General features: G+C 43.2%; 1 protein-coding gene across 1 annotated transcript in view; it reads right to left on the bottom strand.

Moving 5' to 3' along the window:
- Positions 1 to 24471, bottom strand: part of LOC126156603 (uncharacterized) — a 67296-nt gene extending 42825 nt beyond the window's left edge. Inside the window, exons 1-3 of the mRNA XM_049916324.1 lie at positions 24437 to 24471; positions 14369 to 14463; positions 4439 to 4556 (exon numbers count right to left, since the gene is read on the bottom strand). Of these exons, the coding sequence (XP_049772281.1) occupies positions 4439 to 4556; positions 14369 to 14463; positions 24437 to 24445 (222 nt within the window). The 5' untranslated portion in view covers positions 24446 to 24471. The remainder of the gene's footprint in view (positions 1 to 4438; positions 4557 to 14368; positions 14464 to 24436) is intronic.
- Positions 24472 to 24948: the final 477 nt, after the last annotated feature.

The following is a 24948-nucleotide window of genomic DNA, read 5'->3' as shown; positions in this document are numbered from 1 at the left end:
CTGTTACTATGGTAATTTTAGTAGTGTAATTTCTATTTTTCACCTAAAATGATTTGTACGGTGTCCCCAAAACAGTAGGATCAAAATTACAGGCAGAGTTTTCTAAATTCAATATTTTGAGATAAGTAATCAGTTATTGGAATTGAGTAGTTCAGGCAGTATGAGACCTTGAACGAACAATCCATGTGACACTCGTGATTATCAACTGTTTATGTTTCATAGAAAAAAGACTGCCTAACACATCGATGAGAGTCAATTGTTTGAAGAGTTTACATTTAAAACAGGTATTTACTGAGATACAGATAGAACAACCACAATTCGCATGGTTTTATCACAGACGCGACCATTGTCAGATAACCTTTGTTCTGGTAGCAACACATTAGGGGGTAAAAGCACGGTTCGATACCAGTGTTCGTTGGGAACAAAACACCAGGCCAATGATTATCTGATGATACTCGCGTCTGATGAAAACCGTACATTACCTACAACGGCATGCCTGTGTTTGCTAAATTTGTACTACGTAGGATAATATTACTAAAGTCAGTGGAGGCTCTTAACTGCACATCTGCAATTATTTTGTAAACAACACGTTTGCAGACCCGTTTTTGCTTCTATCATCGCATACTTCCATCCGTGTCAATTTATTTATTTAGCTTATGGCTACATCTCTAAAAAGTAAGAATGACAATTATCTCAGACTACAAATAAATATCTAGGCCACGAATGTACTCTATTGATCCCTCTGTCATCATCAGGAACTCTGTTGAATCGCCTGGGAAAGCTCTCAGAGGACGTACTTGGACAACATGGTGAATAGTCTCATTTTCAGGGCCACGGTCGCAACTAGGAGAGGTTATTTTCCTCCATGTGTTCAGGGAATCTGCCCGTGCTAGTTCTTATTCGGTCAAGAACCGACCAGATCTTGCGTGGTAATTCAAAAGCAGGTGGCTTGGTCGATGTGCACGACATTTTAAGTTGTTCTGTCGTAGCTTTAAGCTGCCGTGAGTGTCTGCAGCAGTCATTAGCATTAAAGGCATTGCCAATTAACATCCTTGTAGTTTCCAAGGGCCTGATGACGAAAGCAAAGCTTCCCTTTACTGACATTTGCAGTGTCTGCGTGAACAGGGAGGTAAATATTTTTCTATAGTTTTCTGTGCTCCCATACTAGTGCACTTTCCGGTTGCAGAGCTCCAGTCTGTAGCTAAGTATGAGTAGCCAGAAAGTAGATGTAGGCTTGATAGCACCAGTCACAAGACTTGTGGTATGGTTGAGCTGTGTGTCAAGTCTTGTGTGAACGCTATTCATCCAACCTAGTAAGCAATATTCTGCAAATGGGTAAAGAAATCTCAGAGCTGAAATACGCAGTGTTGACGCAAAGGATCCTCATGATGTGCCACTCAGTTTCTGAGAAACATTATTTCGAGTTTTGATTTTGGGAGCTATTCTTAAAAGAAGTTGTTTGTAACTGAGTGTTCTATTAAGCGTGACTGCTAGGTTTTTGGGGTTTCTGTTATGTCTCAGTAGCTTCCATTCACAGTAGCTCTTTGTTGGACAACTTGTTTGGGTGAAACTTTGACATTTCTGTCTTATCGACATTTGGCTACAACTTCTATCTGCGGGAAAATTTTCCAGTAATTGCCAAATCCTAGATCAATTCGGACTCGGTATCTTCAAGATCTGTATGCCTCATTGTGAATGCCCAATCGTCAGTATACCCAAAAATTCTCGATGTGGTTTCAGGTGCATCTGATGTGTACAAACTGAACAGGAAAGAAGCCAGTACTGATCCTTGTGGCAGCCCATTATTTCACCTTCATCTGTGAACTCATCTTGTTACCAGTTAGTGCTTGAAAACATCGGTTACTGGCCATTTAATTTATTGTTAGGTTTGGGATGACTTGTGGAGGTTTCAGTTTGACGCCTTGCCTCCACACAGGAACGTATGCAGCTGTGGGATGAATACCACATATGACTTCTCTTGATCCTGGAAGGCAGCTTCCGTGAAGGTTGTTAGGTAGAGAACTTCACGTGCACGGTTGCGGTTAGGTCTGAATCCTGACCGCTCAATCCGTTTACTTTCAAAGATCTTGTGACATACTGTATCGCAGATCGTTCTTTTCAGAAGCTTATATAACATACTAAGTACTGCTGTAACTTTCTGGCTTGTCATGTGGTTTAGGTGGTTCCAATTCAAATGGTATGTTACCCATTTCCAGAATATTTATGAAGACCTCACCCAGCTACTTTCTGACATACTTGCCACAGTGCAAAAGGACTCTGCGTGAATGGCATCAAAGCACGATGCTTTCCCTGGTTTCATTTCTTTTAAGGCAGTCGTTACTTCTTCAATGCCGAATGACAGAGAATATTCAGTTTCAACTTTATAAGTTGCTTTAAGTGCATTTGATTTCTTCTTAGCCGCAATAGTGTGTGTTCGGAGTGAGAAGATATGTAGTTGGACACGATGATGGCTGCAGCTTGGTTGGTGGTAACAGAATCATAGGTCTGATCTCGTGGAGTGCCACTACGTAGTTTTATGAGCAGGGACCAAACTTTTCTACTCGATTTGCGGATGTCAACGGATTCAACGGTCTCAGTCCATGTTATACGTGTAGTTATACGTGGTGTCACTCCGCAGCTTATCTGCTGTTTCATTGTATAGATTTCCACACTCTTCTTTCCAGCCAAGAATATATAACTCTTGGCGTACACTTCTTTTCTGTGCTAATTTGAGCTTCAAAGAACCACTTGTAGCTTGAACTTACTGGTGGGATCCATCCTACACATTTATCCAGACTTTCTGAGAAAGTGTCCCAATCGGCCTCTTGAAAATTCCATCTTGGCCTAGGAAATGCTGCTGTTAAAGGTCTATAATCCTAATTTCAAGAAAAATTGAGCCCTGTGTGGGAAATCGTGAAAGACTTTTCTTGATATTAGAAGTGGTTGGTTTTTCCTGTTGAATGTGACAAAGCAGAGATTAGAAGTATGATCCATTTCCCAGGCACCTCAACTGAAAGTTCCCTGATTCTTAGCATTGCAGATAAGATGAATATGATGCTCTTCGGGCCAGTCCACGGAAGCTTTTTCCCTTTTCTTTACTGTCCCTGCATTTCCACAATTCATGATGGCTGTTTAAGTCCCTCAGAGATGTTGTAGGCTGATCCCGAGTTCTAAGAACTTTAGAAGGCCAACTGAGGTTCATAAATATCAAGTACAGTCATATCGCCTACTCCTGTGACAACTACAAGAGTAAGGTGTGAGTTTTCTGTATCAAAATACAGAATTATATGTGTATTCGCACACCTTAAACGTTGTCATAGGTAGCAGGCATAAGTAATGTCCGGGTAATAGTCCTCTTGGACTGAGTTGAGCTTCGTTAGCTTCGTTGTTTTCCTGGATTTCAACTAAATCAGTTTTGTTGTCAACTAAGATCTTATGCAGCCCGCCCGGTTAGCCGTGCGGTCTAACGCACGGCTTTCCAGTTTGGGAAGGAGCGCCTGGTCCCCGGCACGAATCTGCCCGGCGGACTTGTGTAGAGGTCCGGTGAGCCGCCCAGTCTGTGTATGGTTTTTAGCTGGTTTTCCATCTGCCTAGGCGAATGCGGGCTGGTTCCCCTTATTCCGCCTGAGCTACACTATGTCGGCAATTGCTGCGCAAACAAGTTCTCCACGTACGAGTACACCACCATTACTCTACCACGCAAACATAGGGGTTACACGCGTCTTGTGTGAGACGTTCCCTGGGGGGTCCACCGCACAATAACCCTGAAAGTGTGGTTCGGTGTGGGGCGGAGGAGGGGTGAAGTGGACCGCGGTGGTCGTCGTGGGGTTGTGGACCACTTCTGCTGCTGCGGGGACGGAGCCTCTCCGTCGTTTCTAGGTCCCCGGTTAACATACAATACTATACATTACAAGATCTTATGCAACAGTTGGCATTTCACTTTACTAACGCCGTATTTTTCGACTCATTCACCTGCTGATGAGTGAGCCGAAATTTATTAGGAAATCTCGAGGATTGTCCAGTTGCCAGTATTTTGTTGCTCGTTTGGCACGATCCAGGGCACACGTGCATGGCAATTATGTGATTAAATCTGCGGACGTGAGCAGCAGTCATCAGTGTCAGCTTTCGCTGTTGATTGTCATACACCGGGTAGAGCAATTTCAGCATTCATTCTAGTTACCCGTAGCAGATGTGTGACTGTCATTGGGAAAAATTAATATTACAGGCTTGTAAGGACGGCAGACTGTCGGTGCAATCGCACACGCTTTTCCATGTGCACCAGCGGCAAGCAGTTTCGGTCGCCCTTGTCCATATGGCAGAGATGGAGTTGCCTACTGTATAAAGTCCCGACCATTGCATGCACGATACAACGCATTGTGAAGAACGTAATTTGCAGACTGTGTAGCAGCAGCGGGCATAGTTTGGTTGGTGTACTCACCGCTCCCAGCCCGGTGGTGGCGAACCCGAAGCGAGCTTCTGGGTCCTGTGCTGACATCGAGGCCACGCCCTGGCTCTCCATCGCCTGCTGGTCCACCTGCTCCACCGGCTGCTTCGTGCTGTGTACAAACAACTAGATAAGGCACGGCGCTTGGAAAAAATTGGGGACGGGTTCAAATGTAGTAAGTCAAAATTATGTGACCGAACTGCTGAGCTAATCGATCCCTTGTGTAACGCCCCAAGGACAGAAAACCCCAATTAAAAAAACTTTGTGGAAACGTAAAGCAGGGAACTGAGTCATCTTGACAGTGATGGTAACTATGGACGATAAAATCTGCACTGGTAATATGTCAATTAACATCTATATTGAAACTTCCTGGCGGATTAAAACTGTGAGCCGGGCCGAGACTCTAACTCGGGACCTTTGCCTTTCACGGGCAAGTGCTCTACCAACTGAGCTACGCAAGCACTTGCCCATGAAAGGCAAAGGTCCCGAGTTCGAGTCTCGGCCCGGCCCGGCACACAGTTTTAATCTGCCAGGAAGTTTCATATCAGCGCACACTCCGCTGCAGAGTGAAAATCTCATTCTGGAAACATCTCCCAGGCTGTGGCTAAGCCATGTCTCCGCAATATCCTTTCTTTCAGACGTCTGCAGACGTCTACAGACGTTAAAGTAACCTCTGGCGTGCCACAGGGGAGTGGTATGGGACCATTTCTTTTCACAATATATATAAATGACCTAGTAGATAGTGTCGGAAGTTCCATGCGGCTTTTCGCGGATGATGCTGTAGTATACAGAGAAGTTGCAGCATTAAAAAATTGTAGCGAAATGCAATAAGATCTGCAGCGGATAGGCACTTGGTGCAGGGAGTGGCAGCTGACCCTTAACATAGACAAATGTAATGTATTGCGAATACATAGAAAGAAGGATCCTTTATTGTATGATTTTATGATAGCGGATCAAACACTGGTAGCAGTTACTTCTGTAAAATATCTGGGAGTATGCGTATGGAAAGATTTGAAGTGGAATGATCATATAAAATTAATTGTTAGTAAGGCTGGTGGCACGTTGAGATTCATTGGGAGAGTCCTTAGAAAATGTAGTCCATCAACAAAGGAGGTGGCTTACAAAACACTCGTTCGACCTATACTTGAGTATTGCTCATCAGTGTGGGATCCGTACCAGATCGGGTTGATGGAGGAGATAGAGAAGATCCAAAGAAGAGCGGCGCGTTTCGTCACAGGGTTATTTGCTAACCGTGATAGCGTTACGGAGATGTTTAGCAAACTCAAGTGGCAGACTCTGCAAGAGAGGTGCTCTGCATCGCGGTGTAGCTTGCTCGCCAGGTTTCGAGAGGGTGCGTTTCTGGACGAGGTATCGAATATATTGCTTCCCCTTACTTATACCTCCCGAGGAGATCACGAATGTAAAATTAGAGAGATTGGAGCGCGCACGGAGGCTTTCAGACAGTCGTTCTTCCCGCGAACCATACGCGACTGGAACAGAAAAGGGAGGTAATGACAGTGGCACGTAAAGTGCCCTCCGCCACACACCGTTGGGTGGCTTGCGGAGTATAAATGTAGATGTAGATGTAGATGTAGTGCTAGTTCTGCAAGTTTCGCAGGAGAGCTTCTGTAAAGTTTGGAAGGTAGGAGACGAGGTACTGCCGGCCGCGGTGGTCTAGCAGTTCAGGCGCTCAGTCCGGAACCGCGAGACTGTTACGGTAGCAGGTTCGAATCCTGCCTCGGGCATGGATATGTGTGATGTCCTTCGGTTAGTTAGGTTTAAGTAGTTCTAAGTTCTAGGGGACTGATGACCACAGAAGTTAAGTCCAATAGTGCTCAGAGCCATTTGAACCATTTAGACGAGGTACTGGCAGAAGTAAAGCTGTGAGGAGGGGGCGTGAGTCGTGCTTGGGTAGCTCAGTTGGTAGAGCACTTGCCCGCGAAAGGCGAAGGTCCCGAGTTCGAGTCTCGGTCCGGCACACAGTTTTAATCTGCCAGGAAGTTTCATATCAGCGCACACTCCGATGCAGAGTGAAAATCTCATTCTGGAAATAAATATTGAGAATAGAATACAAAAGGGGAGATAAAAGGAAAGGATTAGCATAGATTCTTTATTAAACATCTATAGAATAAATTCAAAATCATATGAACGGAGGTTAAATCCAAGGAAGTAATTCAGTCAGAGATAACATTTACCACGGAACTGAGTTGCAGCCGCATCGAAAAGGAAATTCAGTGCGACTACAGTGCAACTCGTATATGGAAATGTTACTTAGTTAGTTGCTCTTGAGTCGTTCTAGAGTACTTTTGCGATAGTTGTCTGGACGCAAACGCTATTAGATTGTTTCAGTTTTGGAAGTTTGATAATTCGTGAGGTAGAGACTGAAGTATTGCTCAGTCATTCGACTGATGAAAGTTAATCTTTACCGTCTTCAACGCGACGGTATAGTAAGACGAGTGTTAGACTTCAATTGAGTGATATTGGTTTATCGGACGTAGCCTTCGTACTGACGAACAGTCACAAACTTTGAGAGCAATGGCTCAAGGACAGAAAAACAATTCGTAGTCTTCAGTAGGACACAATAAAAGGAAGACACGAAGAAAGACAAGTACGCCGATTAGTCAAAAATTGTCGTCAGCGTCACGATTACTGAACTGAAATTAATCTTGAATGGCATGTCGGTGTGCGTGTGTTGTAGGGACAAACAATTAATTACAGAAAGAACAATAAAATCTGAGTCAAAAGGTAAATCATATGTGTCGCCTAATTCTTTAAGCGTTTTAAGTGACTAAGTGAATACATGAATAATGGACAGCGAAGAGTGATTAGTTTAAAGCAGTATTACGGCGTATAAAAAAAAAGAAAATTTACGCTAACATAAGTTATCTCTGGAGTTACGTCGGACCGTTGTTAATAACTGGACGTAGCAACGGCATAGCAACGGAATAGTAGACAGCAAATTTTTATCCTCGCTATGTATGATGTGAAAAACGACCGTAATGATGAAATCAAGACTCAAGACTTTATTTCATCACGGAAGTAACCGGGCCTAAAAATAAAAAATAAACCTCGGGGAAGATCACTTTGGATTCCGTAGAAACACTGGAACACGTGAGGCAATACTGACCTTACGACTTATCTTAGAAGAAAGATTAAGGAAAGGCAAACCTACGTTTCTAGCATTTGTAGACGTAGAGAAAGCTTTTGACAATGTTGACTGGAATACTCTCTTTCAAATTCTAAAGGTGGCAGGGGTAAAATACAGGGAGCGAAAGGCTATTTACAATTTGTACAGAAACCAGATGGCAGTTATAAGAGTCGAGGGACATGAAAGGGAAGCAGTGGTTGGGAAGGGAGTAAGACAGGGTTGTAGCCTCTCCCCGATGTTATTCAATCTGTATATTGAGCAAGCAGTAAAGGAAACAACAGAAAAATTCGGAGTAGGTATTAAAATCCATGGAGAAGAAATAAAAACTTTGAGGTTCGACGATGACATTGTAATTCTGTCAGAGACAGCAAAGGACTTGGAAGAGCAGTTGAACGGAATGAACAGTGTCTTGAAAGGAGGATATAAGATGAACATCCACAAAAACAAAACGAGGATAATGGAATGTAGTCGAATTAAGTCGGGTGATGCTGAGGGAATTAGATTAGGAAATGAGACACTTAAAGTAGTAAAGGAGTTTTGCTATTTGGGGAACAAAATAACTGATGATGGTCGAAGTAGAAAGGATATAAAATGTAGACTGGCAATGGCAAGGAAAGCGTTTCTGAAGAAGAGAAATTTGTTAACATCGAGTATTGATTTAAGTGTCAAGAAGTCGTTTCTGAAAGTATTTGTATGGAGTATAGCCATGTATGGGAGTGAAACATGGACGATAAATAGTTTAGACAAGAAGAGAATAGAAGCTTTCGAAATGTGGTTCTACAGAAGAATGCTGAAGATTAGATGGCTAGATCACATAACTAATGAGGATGTATTGAATAGGATTGGGGAGAAGAGAAGTTTGTGGCACAACTTGACCAGAAGAAGGGATCGCTTGGTAGGACACGTTCTGAGGCATCAAGGGATCACCAATTTAGTATTGGAGGGCAGCGTGGAGGGTAAAAATCGTAGAGGGAGACCAAGAGATGAATACACTAAGCAGATTCAGAAGGATGTAGGTTGCAGTAGGTAATGGGAGATGAAGAAGCTTGCACAGGATAGAGTAGCATGGAGAGCTGCATCAAACCAGTCTCAGGACTGAAGACCACAACAACAACAGTTTACCAGTTCGCACAAACTGAGAAGACTGTTGCTTAAAGATAGCAGAATATTTCTAAACCACGCGAGGAGTTGTGTTCTTACGAGAGTTGCAGGTGCTGTTCCACGTCACACCGACGGGGACGAACACTGTTACGAGTCGCGTCTCCTACCGGCGAGTGAAGAAGGAGAAAAGGGACGTCACACTAGGCTTACACACTACTCAATCTATCTTAAACTAACTTATGCTAAGGACAACGCACACACCCATGCCCGATTGAGGACTCGAACCTCCGACGGGGAGATCCGCGCGAACCGTGCGGCTACCCCGCGCGGCTACAGTCCAGTCACACTGTAAAACATTCAGTCGCGATGTACACTGGTGTGCAAAACTCTACGGCGAAACTAACTTTCGCATGAGGTGTCACTGCCAAGTAACGTAGCTCGACGAAACTTCAGCTATACATAGAAAGATCTGGTACAGAAGATAAATGAAAGAAATACGCCATGAGACGAACAGAAATTACACTTCTATTCAAAAACAACAATTACACTGGAGTCACCACGAGTTATGATGGTCCCCTGCACATGACATATGGCGGGACGTGGTTTTTAGTACGGTGTGTGGTTCCCACGGACGGCAATGTACACTGAGGAGACAGAAACCGTGGGACAGCGACATTCACATACACAGATCTACATCTACATCTACATCCACATACATACTCCGCAATCCACCGTAGGGTGCGTGGCGGAGGGTACCTCGTACCACAACTAGCATCTTCTCTCCCTGTTCCACTCCAAAACAGATCGAGGGAAAAATGACTGCCTATATGCCTCTGTACGAGCCCTAATCTCCCTTATCTTATCTTTGTGGTCTTTCCGCGAAATATAAGTTGGCGGCAGTAAAATTGTACTGCAGTCAGCCTCAAATGCTGGTTCTCTAAATTTCCTCAGTAGCGATTCACGAAAAGAACGCCTCCTTTCCTCCAGAGACTCCCACCCGAGTTCCTGAAGCATTTCCGTAACACTCGCATGATGATCAAACCTACCAGTAACAAATCTAGCAGCCCGCCTCTGAATTGCTTCTATGTCCTCCCTCAATCCTACCTGATGGGGATCCCAAACGCTCGAGCAGTACTCAAGAATAGATCGTATTAGTGTTTTATAAGCGGTTTCCTTTACAGGTGAACCACATCTTCCCAAATTTCTACCAATGAACCGAAGACGACTATCCGCCTTCCCCACAACTGCCATTACAGGCTTGTCCCACTTCATATCGCTCTGCAATGTTACGCCCAAATATTTAGTCGACATGACTGTGTCAAACGCTACACTACTAAGGGAGTATTCAAACATTACGGGATTCTTTTTCCTATTCATCTGCATTAATTAACATTTATCTATATTTAGAGTTAGTTGCCATTCTTTACACCAGTCACAAACCCTGTCCAAGTCATCTTGTATCCTCCTACAGTCACTCAACGACGACACCTTCCCGTACACCACAGCATCATCAGCAAACAGCCGCACATTGCTATCCACCCTATCCAAAAGATCATTTATGTAAATAGAAAACAACAGCGGACCTACCACACTTCCCTGGGACACTCCAGATGATACCCTCACCTCCGATGAATTAGTGTCGCTTACACAAGATATAAAATGGCAGTGCACTGGTGGAGCTGTCATTTGTGCTCAGGAGATTCATGTGAAAAAGTTTCCGCAAGACAGGAATTAACAGACTTTGAAAGCGGAATAGCAGTTGGAGCTAGACCCATGCGGCATTCCATTTCGGAAACCATTATGGAATGCAATACTCCGAAATCCACAGTGTCAGAAGTGTGCCTCGAATACCAGACTTCAGGCATTACCTCTCACCAAGGACAACACAGTGGCCGACGGCCTTCGCTTAACGACCGAGAGCAGCGGCGTTTCCGCAGAGTTGTCAGTACTAACAGACAAGTAACACTGTGTGAAATAACCGCAGAAATCAACGTGTGACGCACGACGAACGTATCCGTGAGGTCAGACGACCGACGCGAGTGCCTTCGCTAACAGCACGACATTGCTTGCGGCTCGTAACCATAATAATCGGACCCTAGACGACTGGAAAACCGTGGCCAGGTCAGATGAGTCCCGATTTCGGTTGGTATGAGCTGATGGTAGGGTTCGAGTGTGGCGCAGACGCCAAGAAGCCAGGGGCTCAGGCTGCCAACAAGGCACTGCGCAAGCTGATGGTTGCTCCATAATGGTGTGGACTGTGTTCACATGAAATGGACTGAGTCCTCTGGTCCAACTGAAGCAATCACTGACTGGAAATGGTTATGTTCGGTTACCTGGAGACCATTTGCAGCCATCAATTGATTGTATTTTCCCAAACAACGTCGTCATGTCACCGGGTCAAAATTGTTCGCGATTGGTTTGAGTATCTTTCTGAGAAATTGGATCGAATGAATTTGGCCATTCAGATCGCCCAACGTGAATTCCATGGAACATTTGTGGGACACAATCGAGAGGTCAGTTCGTGCACAACATCCTGGACAGGCAACAGTTTCGCAATTATGGACAGCTATCGGGGCAGCACGGCTTAATATTTCAATAGCGGACTTCCAACGAGTTGTTGAGTTAAAGCCATGTCCAGTAGCTCTACTACACCGGCCAAAAGGAGATCCGGCACGATATTAGGAGGTATCGAGGCATCTCATGGCTTTTGTCATCTCAGTGAATGCTCTGCAACTTGTTGCCAAGCAGGTCACGAGGTTGGTAAGGAGTTATTGTGGCAGGCCGTTCCATTCCTTCACCAGCGTGGTTGACAACTGGTAGGTGGTCGTTGGTGCATTTAGACGTGCTGCTAGTTCTCCTTGCCCGCATCTCGTGGTCGTGCGGTAGCGTTCTCGCTTCCCACGCCCGGGTTCCTGGGTTCGATTCCCGGTGGGGTCAGGGATTTTCTCTGCCTCGTGATGGCTGGGTGTTGGTTGTGTGCTGTCCTTAGGTTAGTTAGGTTTAAGTAGTTCTAAATTCTAGGGGACTGATGACCATAGCTGTTAAGTCCCATAGTGCTCAGAGCCATTTGAACCATTTGAAGTTCTCCTTACCGACATGACTTGTAAGTAGGCTGTTTAGGTTTTTATATTGGTAACGCCACCTAGCGCTCTGTATGAAGATCACTGGCTGTGCTGTGTGCAGTCTGTGGCTGGTTTGCATTGTTGGAATTTGCTATTGTAGTGTTGGGCAGTTGGCTGTTAACAGCGCGTAGCGTTGCGCAGTTGGAGGTGAGCCGCCAGCAGTGGTGGATGTGGGGAGAGAGATGGCGGAGTTTTGAGAGCAGATGATCTGGACGTGTGTCCATCAGAGGCAGTAAATTTGTAAGACTGGATGTCATGAACTGATATATATATATATATTACGACTTTTGAACACTATTAAGGTAAATACACTGTTTGTTCTTTATCAAAATCTTTCATTTGCTAACTATGCCTATCAGTAGTTAGTGCATTCAGTAGTTAGAATCTCTTATTTAGCTGGCAGTAGTGGCGCTCGATGTATTGCAGTAGTTCGAGCAACGAAGATTTTTGTGAGTGCACAAGTGGTGGTTCATGGACTTGCTATATTATCCGCAAGACTCTTCGATGGTGATTCTGCACCTGCACAGTCGCAACAGATGGCTGCTGGCCATCTCTGCAAGGACTGAAGTGGGTCTGCACCTTTGATGATCCACCAATACCAATATTTCTACAAGGACTGCAGTGGGTCTGCACCTCTGGTGGCCCACCAATACCATAATCTCTACCAGGACTACAGTTGGTCTGCTCTGTGACGACCTACCTACCAATATTCTTCAAAACTTCGACTGACTCTGCGGTGGGTTTGCTCTGTCGTGGCCCATTACCTGTCTGTATGTCAAGAGTCAGCACTGTCTTTCCATTGGAAGGACAACACTACTTCTTCAAGACTGCATGGAAATCCACTACTTCCGTGTGCATTTTCTTTTACTCCTCAGACTTCGAGAAAAAAAAAAAACACTGCAGTTTTACTGTGATGAATGATCAGGACTTTCTTTATGGACTGTGAGAAAATTTTAGCTTTTGACCAACATTGTATGTGTGTGGATTTGATATCTTTGTTATTGTAATCATGAAAAATTTTATCAAATCATTATTGGCCACAGCCCAAAACAATTTTTAAAATTTTTTGTTGTGAGCATATGGGCTATGTAAGTAGGCTGTTTAGGTTTTTATATTGGTAACACCACGTAGCGCTCTGTATGAAAATCACTGACTGTGCTGTGTGCAGTCTGTGGCTGTTTTGCATTGTTGGAATTTGCTATTGTAGTGTTGGGCAGCTGGATGTTAACAGCGCGTAGCGTTGCGCAGTTGGAGGTGAGCCGCCAGCAGTGGTGGATGTGAGGAGAGAGATGGCGGAGTTTTGAGAGCAGATGATCTGGACGTGTGTCCATCAGAGGCAGTAAATTTGTAAGACTGGATGTCATGAACTGATATATATGTATTACGACTTTTGAACACTATTAAGGTAAACACATTGTTTGTTCTTTATCAAAATCTTTCATTTGCTAACTATGCCTATCAGTAGTTAGTGCATTCAGTAGTTAGAATCTCTTATTTAGCTGGCAGTAGTGGCGCTCGCTGTATTGCAGTAGTTCGAGTAACGAAGATTTTTGTGAGGCAAGTGATTCATGGAAGGTATAGGTTATTGTTAGTCAGTGCCATTCTTTTGTAGGGATTTTTGAAAGTCAGATTGCGTTGCGCTAAAAAGATTGTGTCTCAGTTTAGTGTTGATCAGAATAAGTAAAGAGCGAAATGCCTGAGTACATTCAGTTCTGCTCAGCTGTTTGAAAATCAAATAACGTAAGGGGTTTACGAGCACAGTAATTCAATAGTTTTTCTAAGCGGACGTTTCAGACTTCTCACTTAAATTATTTTAGATACTTGTCGTACTCCTCTACCTTTGCACTTCAACACTTTTATTATCGAAGGCTTGACTTATTTTTCCAATGTGAATTCCCAAATGTGCTTTGTAGTTACATCAATGCCATATTAACCAACCGCACCTCAGTTCTCGCCATTATCCGCCTATGCTTGTATCAACAGCGTGACGTTCTCCCCACAATTTGAATTCCAGGCCTTAATTTCCTAGTGCCTGTTAACCTAAAATATCTGTTAGATTTAGTAATTTCGGAAGTGTTTTATCGATACTCTTCGTTTGAGCTTACGTATTTCAGTGTCGTGTCACATTTTAGAGACCGCTGTAGATCATATACACATTCCAAACGACCAAGCTGGTGCGGTAGTTAGCACGCTGGACTCGCATTCGGGAGGACGACGTTTCAAATCCCTGCCCGGGCATGCAGAATTAAGTGTTCCGTGATTTCCCTAAATCACTCCAGGCAAATGTCGGGATGGCTCTTTTGAAAAGGGCACGGCCGATTTCCTTCCTCATCCTTTCTAAATGTCTAATGACCTCACTGTCGAAGGGATGTTAAATTCTAACGTTTGATCCTGTAAATTCCACATCCACCTCTTTATGTAATTCTGCTATGCAGTGTAACAGTTCTTCTCCCTCGTATAGGGTTTGGATGAATGTTTCCCACGGGTATGCTATTAATCTGCGATTAAAAGTGATTTCATGTGAGAACCAGCTTGCTTGATTTGCAGACTTACCTGTGGGAGTCGTACTTCTTGGGCCCTGCGCTGCTTCCCTGAGTAAGAAGAGCCAGCACAATGGCCGCCAGTGTCACCGAAGCTAACGGCTTACTCTGCAAAAAACACAAGCACACCGGCGTATCAGTCTTTATTATCATTCACAGCTAAGTTCAAGAATTATGGGAGCTTGGAGAACGCCAGACTTCCGAAAATCCCAATGAAATTATCTATGCAGCAGTCCGTAAGTGATCGCACAGAAGTTGCAACTGAATGAATTGTCGGCTCATCCCAGACTTCGTTCAGGTATGTCGCGAGCGTATACAAGCAGATTTAAAAGGTTTCGCACTAATTGATGCAACGGATAGTGGGCTCGAAAAACAAGTTTCTATCGGGGACCTAGGTCTAGTATGAACATTCTTTGGCAATCAGGCAGTTTGCACTATGCAAGCGCGCTCACAATCTGACGATTGTGAGCATGACAATAATCAAGTGAAGTCTGATGAGCCGCTAGTCCGGTTGGAAGCAGATGCTGGAAATGAATTTGTTGTGAGTAATGATCAGGATTTGAACCCTCGTTTCGCGATCAGTCACCTAAACGCACACCTCCAGGCCGTATTCAACATTCATTATCATTGCTTCCGCTTATTACGAAATTTGCATGACAATGGCAGTAAGGTTTTATTATCATTATTTGATTGTCATCATTTCATATCTTTTGCGTATGCGTTGATTTAATTCCCATTAGCTCTACCTACTTGTCAGTGATTCACTTCAGTTGGTATATATCCGTTGTGGCAGGGCAGACCCATATCCTGCATAATGTTCGGTCCTCTAGTAGTCTCACTGCGATGTGGAGAATCACCTGTTTGAAAATCTTGTGTGCTTGGTGGTCCGCAGCTTCTAAGTATTTGTTAAAAGACGTATTGCTGTACACGATGACCTGCATGAAAAATATTTAATTGTCAGACTGGTATTTGGGCATACAGACCACCATCGATGGCACCTGATATAGAGGACAAACAAATAAATGACTTCCTTGTTATGTACGTCTGCATCAAGTGAGGTTTGTATCAAGTTTGAAATCTTTATATGTGTAAATAGAGCTCATAGATCCCCAAAGACATTAAAAATCTAATTACAGCCATGTCTGTGTGATTATGAAGGGGTCCATTTTCTGTGGCACACAGATTGTCGTGACCGTAGTGTCCAGCGAGATCAAGAAGTGTGGCGGTTTAGCGTTTGACAGTTGTAACATGTACGCACAACAAGCTGTGTACCACAGAGGTGATCTCATAGAGATGGTTAGAATCAGACTTATTTACATTTCTACTTTACGTATACACAAGATGTTCTTATGGTATAGACATGGGTATGTATATTGTATTTACGTTTTTGTCCGTTGTATCAGATGCCACTGGTGATGATTTATATACATGAATACCGGCCTGTCAGTTAAATATTTTTACATGCATCTCGTTGTATACAGCAAAAAGCCTTTTAACGAATTATCTGTTTGTTCGAAAGTAATTGGAGGAAACGGGGAAAATGTACTCAGAAGACATCTTTTGTAGCGATAATCAGTTTGTTAAAATTCTTAAAAAGTTGAATGGTGCATCCAGTCTGTAGACATCGGTGAAGCATCTCTATCGTTTACATCAACTTTTCCGTACAGATGCAGCATATCAGCTATTTCAGTTCGTATGTAATGCTGCATGTCGTGTTGATGTTGTCATAGTGCATATCGTGTTGATGTCTGCACTGGTACAGAATACATCTACCAAATTATAATGAGAACAGTGGTCTACGGAAACATGCAAACAGGTGCAAGATGGCTATTAGATACTCTCAGCGCGTCCGCCTTATACTGATGGCTACTGGACTGCATAACTAACTATGGTACGAAAAAAAAGTAAAAGAAAATTTGACAGAATCGTTCTCAAATTTGACGCCCCGCAGGGCTCAAAGAAGGCATGTCCTGTCAGAGGTTCCTTCCTGAAAAGGGGTTAATATGCCGTCCCGCACAATATATTAAGCGTTGCAGGTATTCCCCCCCCCCCCCCCGCCCATGAACCATGGACCTTGCCGTTGGTGGGGAGGCTTGCGTGCCTCAACTATACAGATAGCCGTACCGTAGGTGCAACCACAACGGGGGGGTATCTGTTGAGAGGCCAGACAAACGTGTGGTTCCTGAAGAGGGGCAGCAGCCTTTTCAGTAGTTGCAGGGGCAACAGTCTGGATGATTGACTGATCTGGCCTTGTAACACTAACCAAAACGGCCTTGCTGTTGTGGTACTGCGAACGGCTGAAAGCAAGGGGAAACTACAGCCGTAATTTTTCCCTAGGGCATGCAGCTTTACTGTATGGTTAAATGATGATGGCGTCCTCTTGGGTAAAATATTCCGGAGTTAAAATAGTACCCCATTCGGATCTCTGGGCGGGGACTACTCAGGAGGACGTCGTTATCAGGAGAAAGAAAACTGGCATTCTACGGATCGGAGCGTGGAATGTCAGATCCCTAAACCGGGCAGGTAGGTTAGAAAATTTAAAAAGGGAAATGGATAGGTTAAAGTTAGATATAGTGGGAATTAGTGAAGTTCGGTGGCAAGGAGGAACAAGACTTTTGGTCAGGCGAATACAGGATCATAAATACAAAATCAAATAGGAGTAATGCAGGAGTAGCTTTAATAATGAATAGGAAAATAAGAGTGCACGTAAGCTACTACAAACAGCATAGTGAACGCATTATTGTGATCAGGATAGACACGAAGCCCACGTCTACTACAGTAGTAAAAGTTTATATGCCAACTAGCTCTGCAGACGACGAAGAAATTGAAGAAATGTATGATGAGATAAAAGAAATTATTCAGGTAGTGAAGGGAGACGAAAATTTAATAGTCATGGGTGACTGGGATTCGACAGTAGGAAAAGGGAGAGAAGGAAAAATAGTAGGTGAATATGGATTGGGGCTAAGAAATGAAAGAGGAAGCCGTCTGGTAGAATTTTGCACAGAGCATAACTTAATCATAGCTAACACTTGGTTCAAGAATCATAAAAGAAGATTGTATACCTGGAAGAATCCTGGAGATACTAAAAGGTATCAGATAGATTATATAATGGTAAGACAGAGATTTAGGAACCAGGTTTTAAATTATAACACATTTCCAGGGGCAGATGTGGACTCTGACCACACCTATTGGTTATGACCTGTAGATTAAAACTGAAGAAACTGCAAAAAGGTGGGAATTTAAGGAGATGGGACCTGGATAAACTGACAGAATCAGAGGTTGTAGAGAGATTCAGGGAGAGCGTTAGGGAACGATTGAGAGGAATAGGGGAAAGAAATACAGTGGAAGAAGAATGGGTAGCTTTGAGAGATGAAACTGTGAAGGCAGCAGAGGATCAAGTAGGTAAAAATACGAGGGCTAGTAGAAATCCTTGGGTAACAGAAGAAATATTGAATTTAATTGATGAAAGGAGAAAATATAAAAATGCAGTAAATGAAGCAGGCAAAAAGGAATACAAACGTCTCAATTCCAATCCCAAAGAAAGCAGGTGTTGACAGATGTGAAAATTACAGAACTACCAATTTAATAAGTCACAGCTGCAAAATACTAACGCGAATTCTTTACAGACGAATGGAAAAAGTGGTAGAAGCCGACCTCAGGGAAGATCAGTTTGGATTCCGTAGAAATGTTGGAACACGTGAGGCAGTACTGACCCTACGACTTAACTTAGAAGGAAGATTAAGGAAAGGCAAACCTAAGTTTCTAGCATTTGTAGACTTAGAGAAAGCTTTTGACAATGTTGACTGGAACACTCTCTTTCAAATTCTGAATGTGGCAGGGGTAAAATACAGGGAGCGAAAGGCTATTTACAATTTGTACAGAAACCAGATGGCACTTATAAGAGTCGAGGGGCATGAAAGGGAAGCAGCGATTGGGAAGAGAGTGAGACAGGGTTGTAGCCTCTCCCCGATGCTATTCAATCTGTATATTGAGCAAGCAGTAAAGGAAACAAAATAAAAGTTCGGAGTAGGTATTAAAATCCATGGAGAAGAAATAAAAACTTTGAGGTTCGCCGATGACATTGTGATTCTGTCAGAGACAGCGAAGGACTTGGAAGAGCAGTTGAACGGAATGGACAGTGTCTTGAAAGGAGGATATAAGATGAACATCAACAAAAGCAAAACGAGGATAATGGAATGTAGTCGAATTAAGTCGGGTGATGCTGAGGGAATTAGATTAGAAAATGAGACACTTAAAGTAGTATAGGAGTTTTGGTATTTGGGAAGCAAAATAACTGATGATGGTCGAAGTAGAAAAAATATAAAATGTAGACTGGCAATGGCAAGGAAAGCGTTTCTGAAGAAGAGAAATTTGTTAACATCGAGTATAGATCTAAGTGTTAGGAAGTCGTTTCTGAAAGTATTTATATGGAGTATAGCCATGTGGCCAGCCGGAGTGGCCGTGCGGTTCTAGGCGCTACAGTCTGGAGCCGAGCGACCGTTACGGTCGCAGGTTCGAATCCTGCCTCGGGCATGGATGTGTGTGATGTCCTTAGGTTAGTTAGGTTTAATTAGTTCTAAGTTCTAGGCGACTGATGACCTCAGAAGTTAAGTCGCATAGTGCTCAGAGCCATGTAGCCATGTATGGAAATGAAACATGGACAATAAATAGTTTGGACAAGAAGAGAATAGAAGCTTTTGAAATGTGATGCTACAGTAGAATGTTGAAGATTAAGTGGGTAGATCACGTAACTTATGAGGAGGTATTGAATAGGATTGGGGAGAAGAGAAGTTTGTGGCACAACTAGACTAGAAGAAGGGATCGGTTGGTAGGACATGTCCTGAGGCATCAAGGGATCACAAATTTAGCATTGGAGGGCAGCGTGGAGGGTAAAAATCGTAGAGGGAGACCAAGAGATGAATACACTAAGCAGATTCAGAAGGATGTAGGTTGCAGTAGGTACTGGGAGATGAAGGAGCTTGCACAGTATAGATTAGCATGGAGAGCTGCATCAAACCAGTCTCAGGACTGAAGACCACGACGACGACGACGACGAGGTATTTTCCTGTAAAACCTTTATACAGATTCGAGGTGGCCGCGGGATTCGATTTTTTAAAGCGCGGAGCTGACTATAATGGACTGCCACCGTGAAGTGTATGAAACGTACAGAGAATATTAATGAACTAATGGTTCATAGGTGCGTGCAATTCAGAACGTGAGAATGATCGGTTTGAAGAAGGAAGCGAGTGATCATTGTATCAAGGTATTGGTTTGCCAGTTAGACAAAACACGTGTTTCTCTATCTAGTGGCATAGATTCCTAGCTGGAAAGTTGTCAAAAGGCGCCTATAACATTCACAATCGGCACTTGGACCTTGCATCGTTTAGCTCTCAAGAGACAAGTGAAAAAATTTAAACTCCCCAGGCGACGGTCGTAAACAAAACGGCGAAACAGATGACTGCCAATAGCTTATTTGTAGATATGCAGTGAAGAGTGCGAGTAAGCCACAGTGAAAAATCAACCGCAATTCGCCACTCAGCACGAGAAAACGTAAGTAAACGCTGTTACAAATCCACAACTCTGTCTAAAAATACCATAGCATACTAGACAGTGTTCCATAACAAAAACAAATCATTTTCATCAGACGGTCGCAGGTAACTTTATATAGACGATTAATAATAACAATTCATTTAGCAGCCAAATACAAATCAAGTACAGTTCGGAATATATTAACTGGAACGTTGGTAAGTGTAAAATGGAGCATACGCCAGATTTCTTACATCAGTACATAATTTACATTAAATTATTAGGAAGTCTTCTCTGAAAGTATTTGTCTGGAGCGTAATCTTGAACAGAAATAAACCGTGGTCGATTAGCAGTTTATATATGAAGACAATAGAAGTTTTTGAAATGTTGTGCTACAGAAGATTTCTGAAGATTGGATGGGTAGATTTAACAACTAATTAGGAGCTATTGAATCGAATTGAGGAAAACAGAAATTTATGTCACAGCTTGACTAAAAGAAGCGATAGGTTTATAGGGCGCATCCTGAGATATCAAGGTATGGTCAGTTTTATAACGGAGGGAAGTATGGGATGTGAGAATTGTGGAGGGATATCTAGGCCTGAAGCAGGCTAAACTGGATGTGAGCTTGAGTAGCTATTGAGAGATGAAGAGGCTTGTACGGGATAGAGCTGTATCAACTCAGTCTTCGAACTGAAGATTACAACAGCAACAACAAAGTTTTGAGGTTATATTCTAGGAGGAAAAATGAAGTATAGACATCTCTGTGTTGCAGATGAAATCTCGTATTGATGCAGACTTGTGACTCATTTCATTTGACAGCCACAGGTCACATATAACGTAACAAAAGGAAAAGTCCAGCCACCATAAGTAACCTAAATAACAACAAAATTCAGATGTAAACATATTCATATTCATAAAATTACCAATTATGCAGCAACCAGTCGGAAAATCATGTTTTCAAGAAAAGTGTGTGTGAATTCTTATGAGACTTTACTGCTAAGGTCATCAGTCCCTAACCTTACACACTACTTGTGCTAAATTATCCTAAGGACAAACACACACATCCATGCCCGAGGGAGGACTCGAACCTCCACCGCGATCAGCCGCACAGTCCAAAAATCATGTTTTATTTATTCACTTTTATTGACTTTATGTTTGACCTCTGTTTAAGACAGTATTACTACTCAGGGCAATTATTGATTAAAGAACCGATGATGGCTGTTAATCAGTTGAAATCGATTTGAAAAAGTGAATAAATAAAACATTACGTTGCGACTGGTTGGTGCATATTTGGTAATTTTATGGTTTACGGTCGCTGCACGACTTGGGAACCACATTGAGTCCACCATTCATATTCATATTCTTACTCCACAGTAAATTTCATCTGATTGGGTTGATATTACGTTAGGCGTTAAACAGGATTCGATCATGGGCCCCCTTCTGCTATTGATATATATGAATGACATCCCTTCCTATCTGAATAAAGAAACTAAACTGACACTGTTTGCTGATGATACAAGCATCATTATTAATCCAGTAAAAGAAACTTCAATAGAAAATGATGCAAATAATGTCTTCGGAAAAGTTATTGATTGGTTTTCTGCGAATGGGCTTGCTCTGAACTTTGAAAAAACACACTACATCCACTTTTCTACTGCAAGGAGTACAGTTCCTTCAGTAAATGTAACACTTCAACAGAAGTCAGTAGCCAGTGTAGAGCATACCAAGTTTTTGGGTGTACATATAGATGAGAATCTTAATTGGAAAATTCATGTTTTGGATCTCCTAAAGCGACTAGGTTCAGCAACTTTTGCAATCAGAATAATTGCTCATTTTGCAGATATAGAAATTAGCAAGCTAACATACGTTGCATACTTTCACTCTCTGATATCATACGGAATAACATTTTGGGGTTACTCAACACTTAGGTAAAAAGTATTCACTGCTCAAAAGAATAATGTGTGTGGCTCATAGTAGCACATCTTATAGGCATCTCTTTAAAAGGTTAGGAATTCTTAAAACAGCCTCACAGTACATTTACTCAATAATGAAATTTGTTCTCAACAACATGGGCCAGTTTCAACAGTGACAGTCATCATTATAATACCAAAAGGAAGGAAGGCCTACATTATCCTCTACTTAACCTGTCTTTGGCACAGAAAGGGGTAAAATATGCTGCTGTAAAACTTTGCGATAAATTACCATATGAAATAAAAATCTGACAGACAGCAGTAACAGTTTTAAAAATTAATTGAAATCATATCTCCTTGGCAACTCCTTCTATACCCTAGATGAATTCTTGAACAGGAATAAATGAATGTATAGTTATAGTACATGCGCTTTGTGCCATTTAAGGGAATGGGGTACGTAATAAAAAGTTTAAACGTTTTCTTTTTTTAAAAAAAAAAAACTTCATTCATTTGTGCATTTCTGATGCACTTGACACGTTCCACATTATAACGGTTACCGTGAGATTGATCAATGTAGCACGTTACTAACTAACTAACGCTTGCTACATCAAGCTGCAAACCAGCTTAGAGAACTGGCTGAAGACTCAGACGGCTTCCTTCAATGACGAGTGAACTGGAAATTGGTACCATCTTATGACAAATGTCTAAGTCACAATGGCGACTTTGTGGACAAGCAGTTGCAAGGTGTAGCTAAACGTGGTCAACCGAAGTGTCCGATTCCACCCGTCTTCTTTGACCAATGACGTCACCAATATGGCGGGAATGGCTATTCTAAGCATCTCCAATATGGGGCCTATGATGTCACTACATACACACGGCAACAATAAGACAATAAGACACGAAAATACGTATAAATAAGACAATAACAAATTCCTCCTAAAATACACTCAAACTAACGGGACAAACGCGGGAAATTGGGGTTTTTCGGGAGGGAACAAGCTACATAACAGTAAAAAAAACACACCACGATCCCAAAACACACAAGAAGACGAACAAAAAAATAATTACAAAATCTATAGGAATCGGACACTTCCCTTGACCTGCTAAACGTTGCAAATACAACATTCTTGATTTACACTGTGGTTTTCATTTCGCTATCGATTGGACCTTGGAGGAAAAAAATCAGCCCTTCAAACGCACTGAAGGAACAAAAATCGCAATACCAAGAAGAAGTTGTCCGACATAAACGAAAGTTGGTAGTCGTGTTTCTTCATCTGAAAGATGATGTCTATCAAAATTTCGCGCCAGTCGCATAACAGTGGAGCTAGTACTGCCACAACGAGGATGTAAATCAGGTTTGCTGTAAATACATCCTGTGACGGTCGTCAGCGTTAGTTACCTTTGAAATTGCACATGGTGGGTTGATGTTACTCAAGATTGCTTTTAAGGCGACAAAGACGCCGTTATCAACACGTCACTGAGTTTGAACGAGGGTCGCATAATAGGGCTACAAGGAACTGGATGTTCGATATTACAGATAGACTTGGCAGGAATGTACATGATTCTGGCAGCGGTGGTCACGGTACGGTCGCAAGAGGACCGAGCTCCGGATGGCTACTTAGCACTACCGAGACCATGGTGTTTGGCGTGGAGCTGTGGCGCATTGTACTGCATCTACATAGAAACTTGAGCGGCAGTTGGTTCCACAGTGGTACAACGAAGGTTACTTCAAGGATAGCCCCCAGCCACACACCCTGTAGCGTGTATTCCACTATCCCCAAACCATCTCCATTTGCGACTTCAGAGTTGAGACGTGAGAGCTCATTGGAGGCCAGGGTGGAGGTCTGTCGTGTTCTCTCATGAAAGCTGGTTCTTCCTTGGTGCCAGTGATGGCCGTGTGTTGGTTAGAAGGAGGCCAGTTGAGGATCAGTACCCAACCTGTCTGCGTCTTAGACACACTGGACCTACACCTGGAGTTATGATCTGGGGTTTGAGTTTCTATGACAGCACCAGCACTCTCGTGGTTATCCCACGCACCTTGCCTGCGAATTTGTACGTCACTCTGATGATTCGACCTGTTGTGCTGCCATTGATGAGCAGCATTCCAGAGAACGTTTTCAAACGAAGTAATTCTCGCCCACATGCCGCTGTTGTAACGCAACATACCCTATGGAGAGTCGACATGTTGCCTTTGTGTGCTCGATCACCAGATTTGTCTCCAGTCGTCGGACAACTCCAGCGTCATCCAAAAACAGCATTAACGGTACCTGGATTGAGCAAGAAGTGCAACAAGCACGGAACTCCAGCCCACAAACTGGCATACGATAACTCCACAACACAATGCTTGCACGTTTGCATTCAACATCCTGGCTGTTACATCTTTTATTAATGTATCAGCATTTCACAATTGCAGTGGCTCAACTCGCGCTTGTATTATGCAATATTAATCACTTAAATATGTTCCCTAGAGAAATGTATTCCTGGAGTTTCATTACTCTACGTTAATTATATTTTGGTGTTGCGACTACATCAGTAGTGAAAAATGTTTGGTGAATAAATCAAAATTGTGTTTTAGCAAGGGGGTGGATCCTTGAAATTCGTTATCACTGCCCTACTGTCAAGGACGCGCGAGCTGTGTGACTCACCTGTGCCATGTCGCGCAGTACTGAGGTGCCGTGGTGCGGTGTGTCAGTGAGTGCTCGGCGGCAGGACGCGGGCCCCTACTTATAGCCACGGCTGTCGCGGGACGCCTCCTCTTGTCTTGCGTTCTTTTACGCACGCGTGCTCCTGCGTAGCGGATGCTGCTCTCTGCCGGGAGAGGAGAAAGGCCTCTCCGCGTCACGCAACGCGCCCACCCAACGGCCGTGGTTAAATAACGCCACAGTCATAGCTGGAAGGATGCCGCTAATCTAAATAACCTACTAGCCATTAAAATTGCTACACCAAGAAGAAATGCAGATGATAAACGGGTATTCATTGGACAGCCGGCCGTGGTGGCCGTGCGGTTCTAGGCGCTTCAGTCCGGACTGCTAGACTACTACGGTCGCAGGTTCGAATCCTGCCTCGGGCATGGATGTGTGTGATGTTCTTAGGTTAGTTAGGTTTAAGTAGTTCTAAGTTCTAGGGGACTGGTCACCTCAGATGTTAAGTCCCATAG

Source organism: Schistocerca cancellata, chromosome 1 (assembly GCF_023864275.1).
Source record: "Schistocerca cancellata isolate TAMUIC-IGC-003103 chromosome 1, iqSchCanc2.1, whole genome shotgun sequence".
NCBI classification, from domain to species: domain Eukaryota; kingdom Metazoa; phylum Arthropoda; class Insecta; order Orthoptera; family Acrididae; genus Schistocerca; species Schistocerca cancellata.
This window is presented reverse-complemented; position numbering and strand designations above follow the sequence as displayed.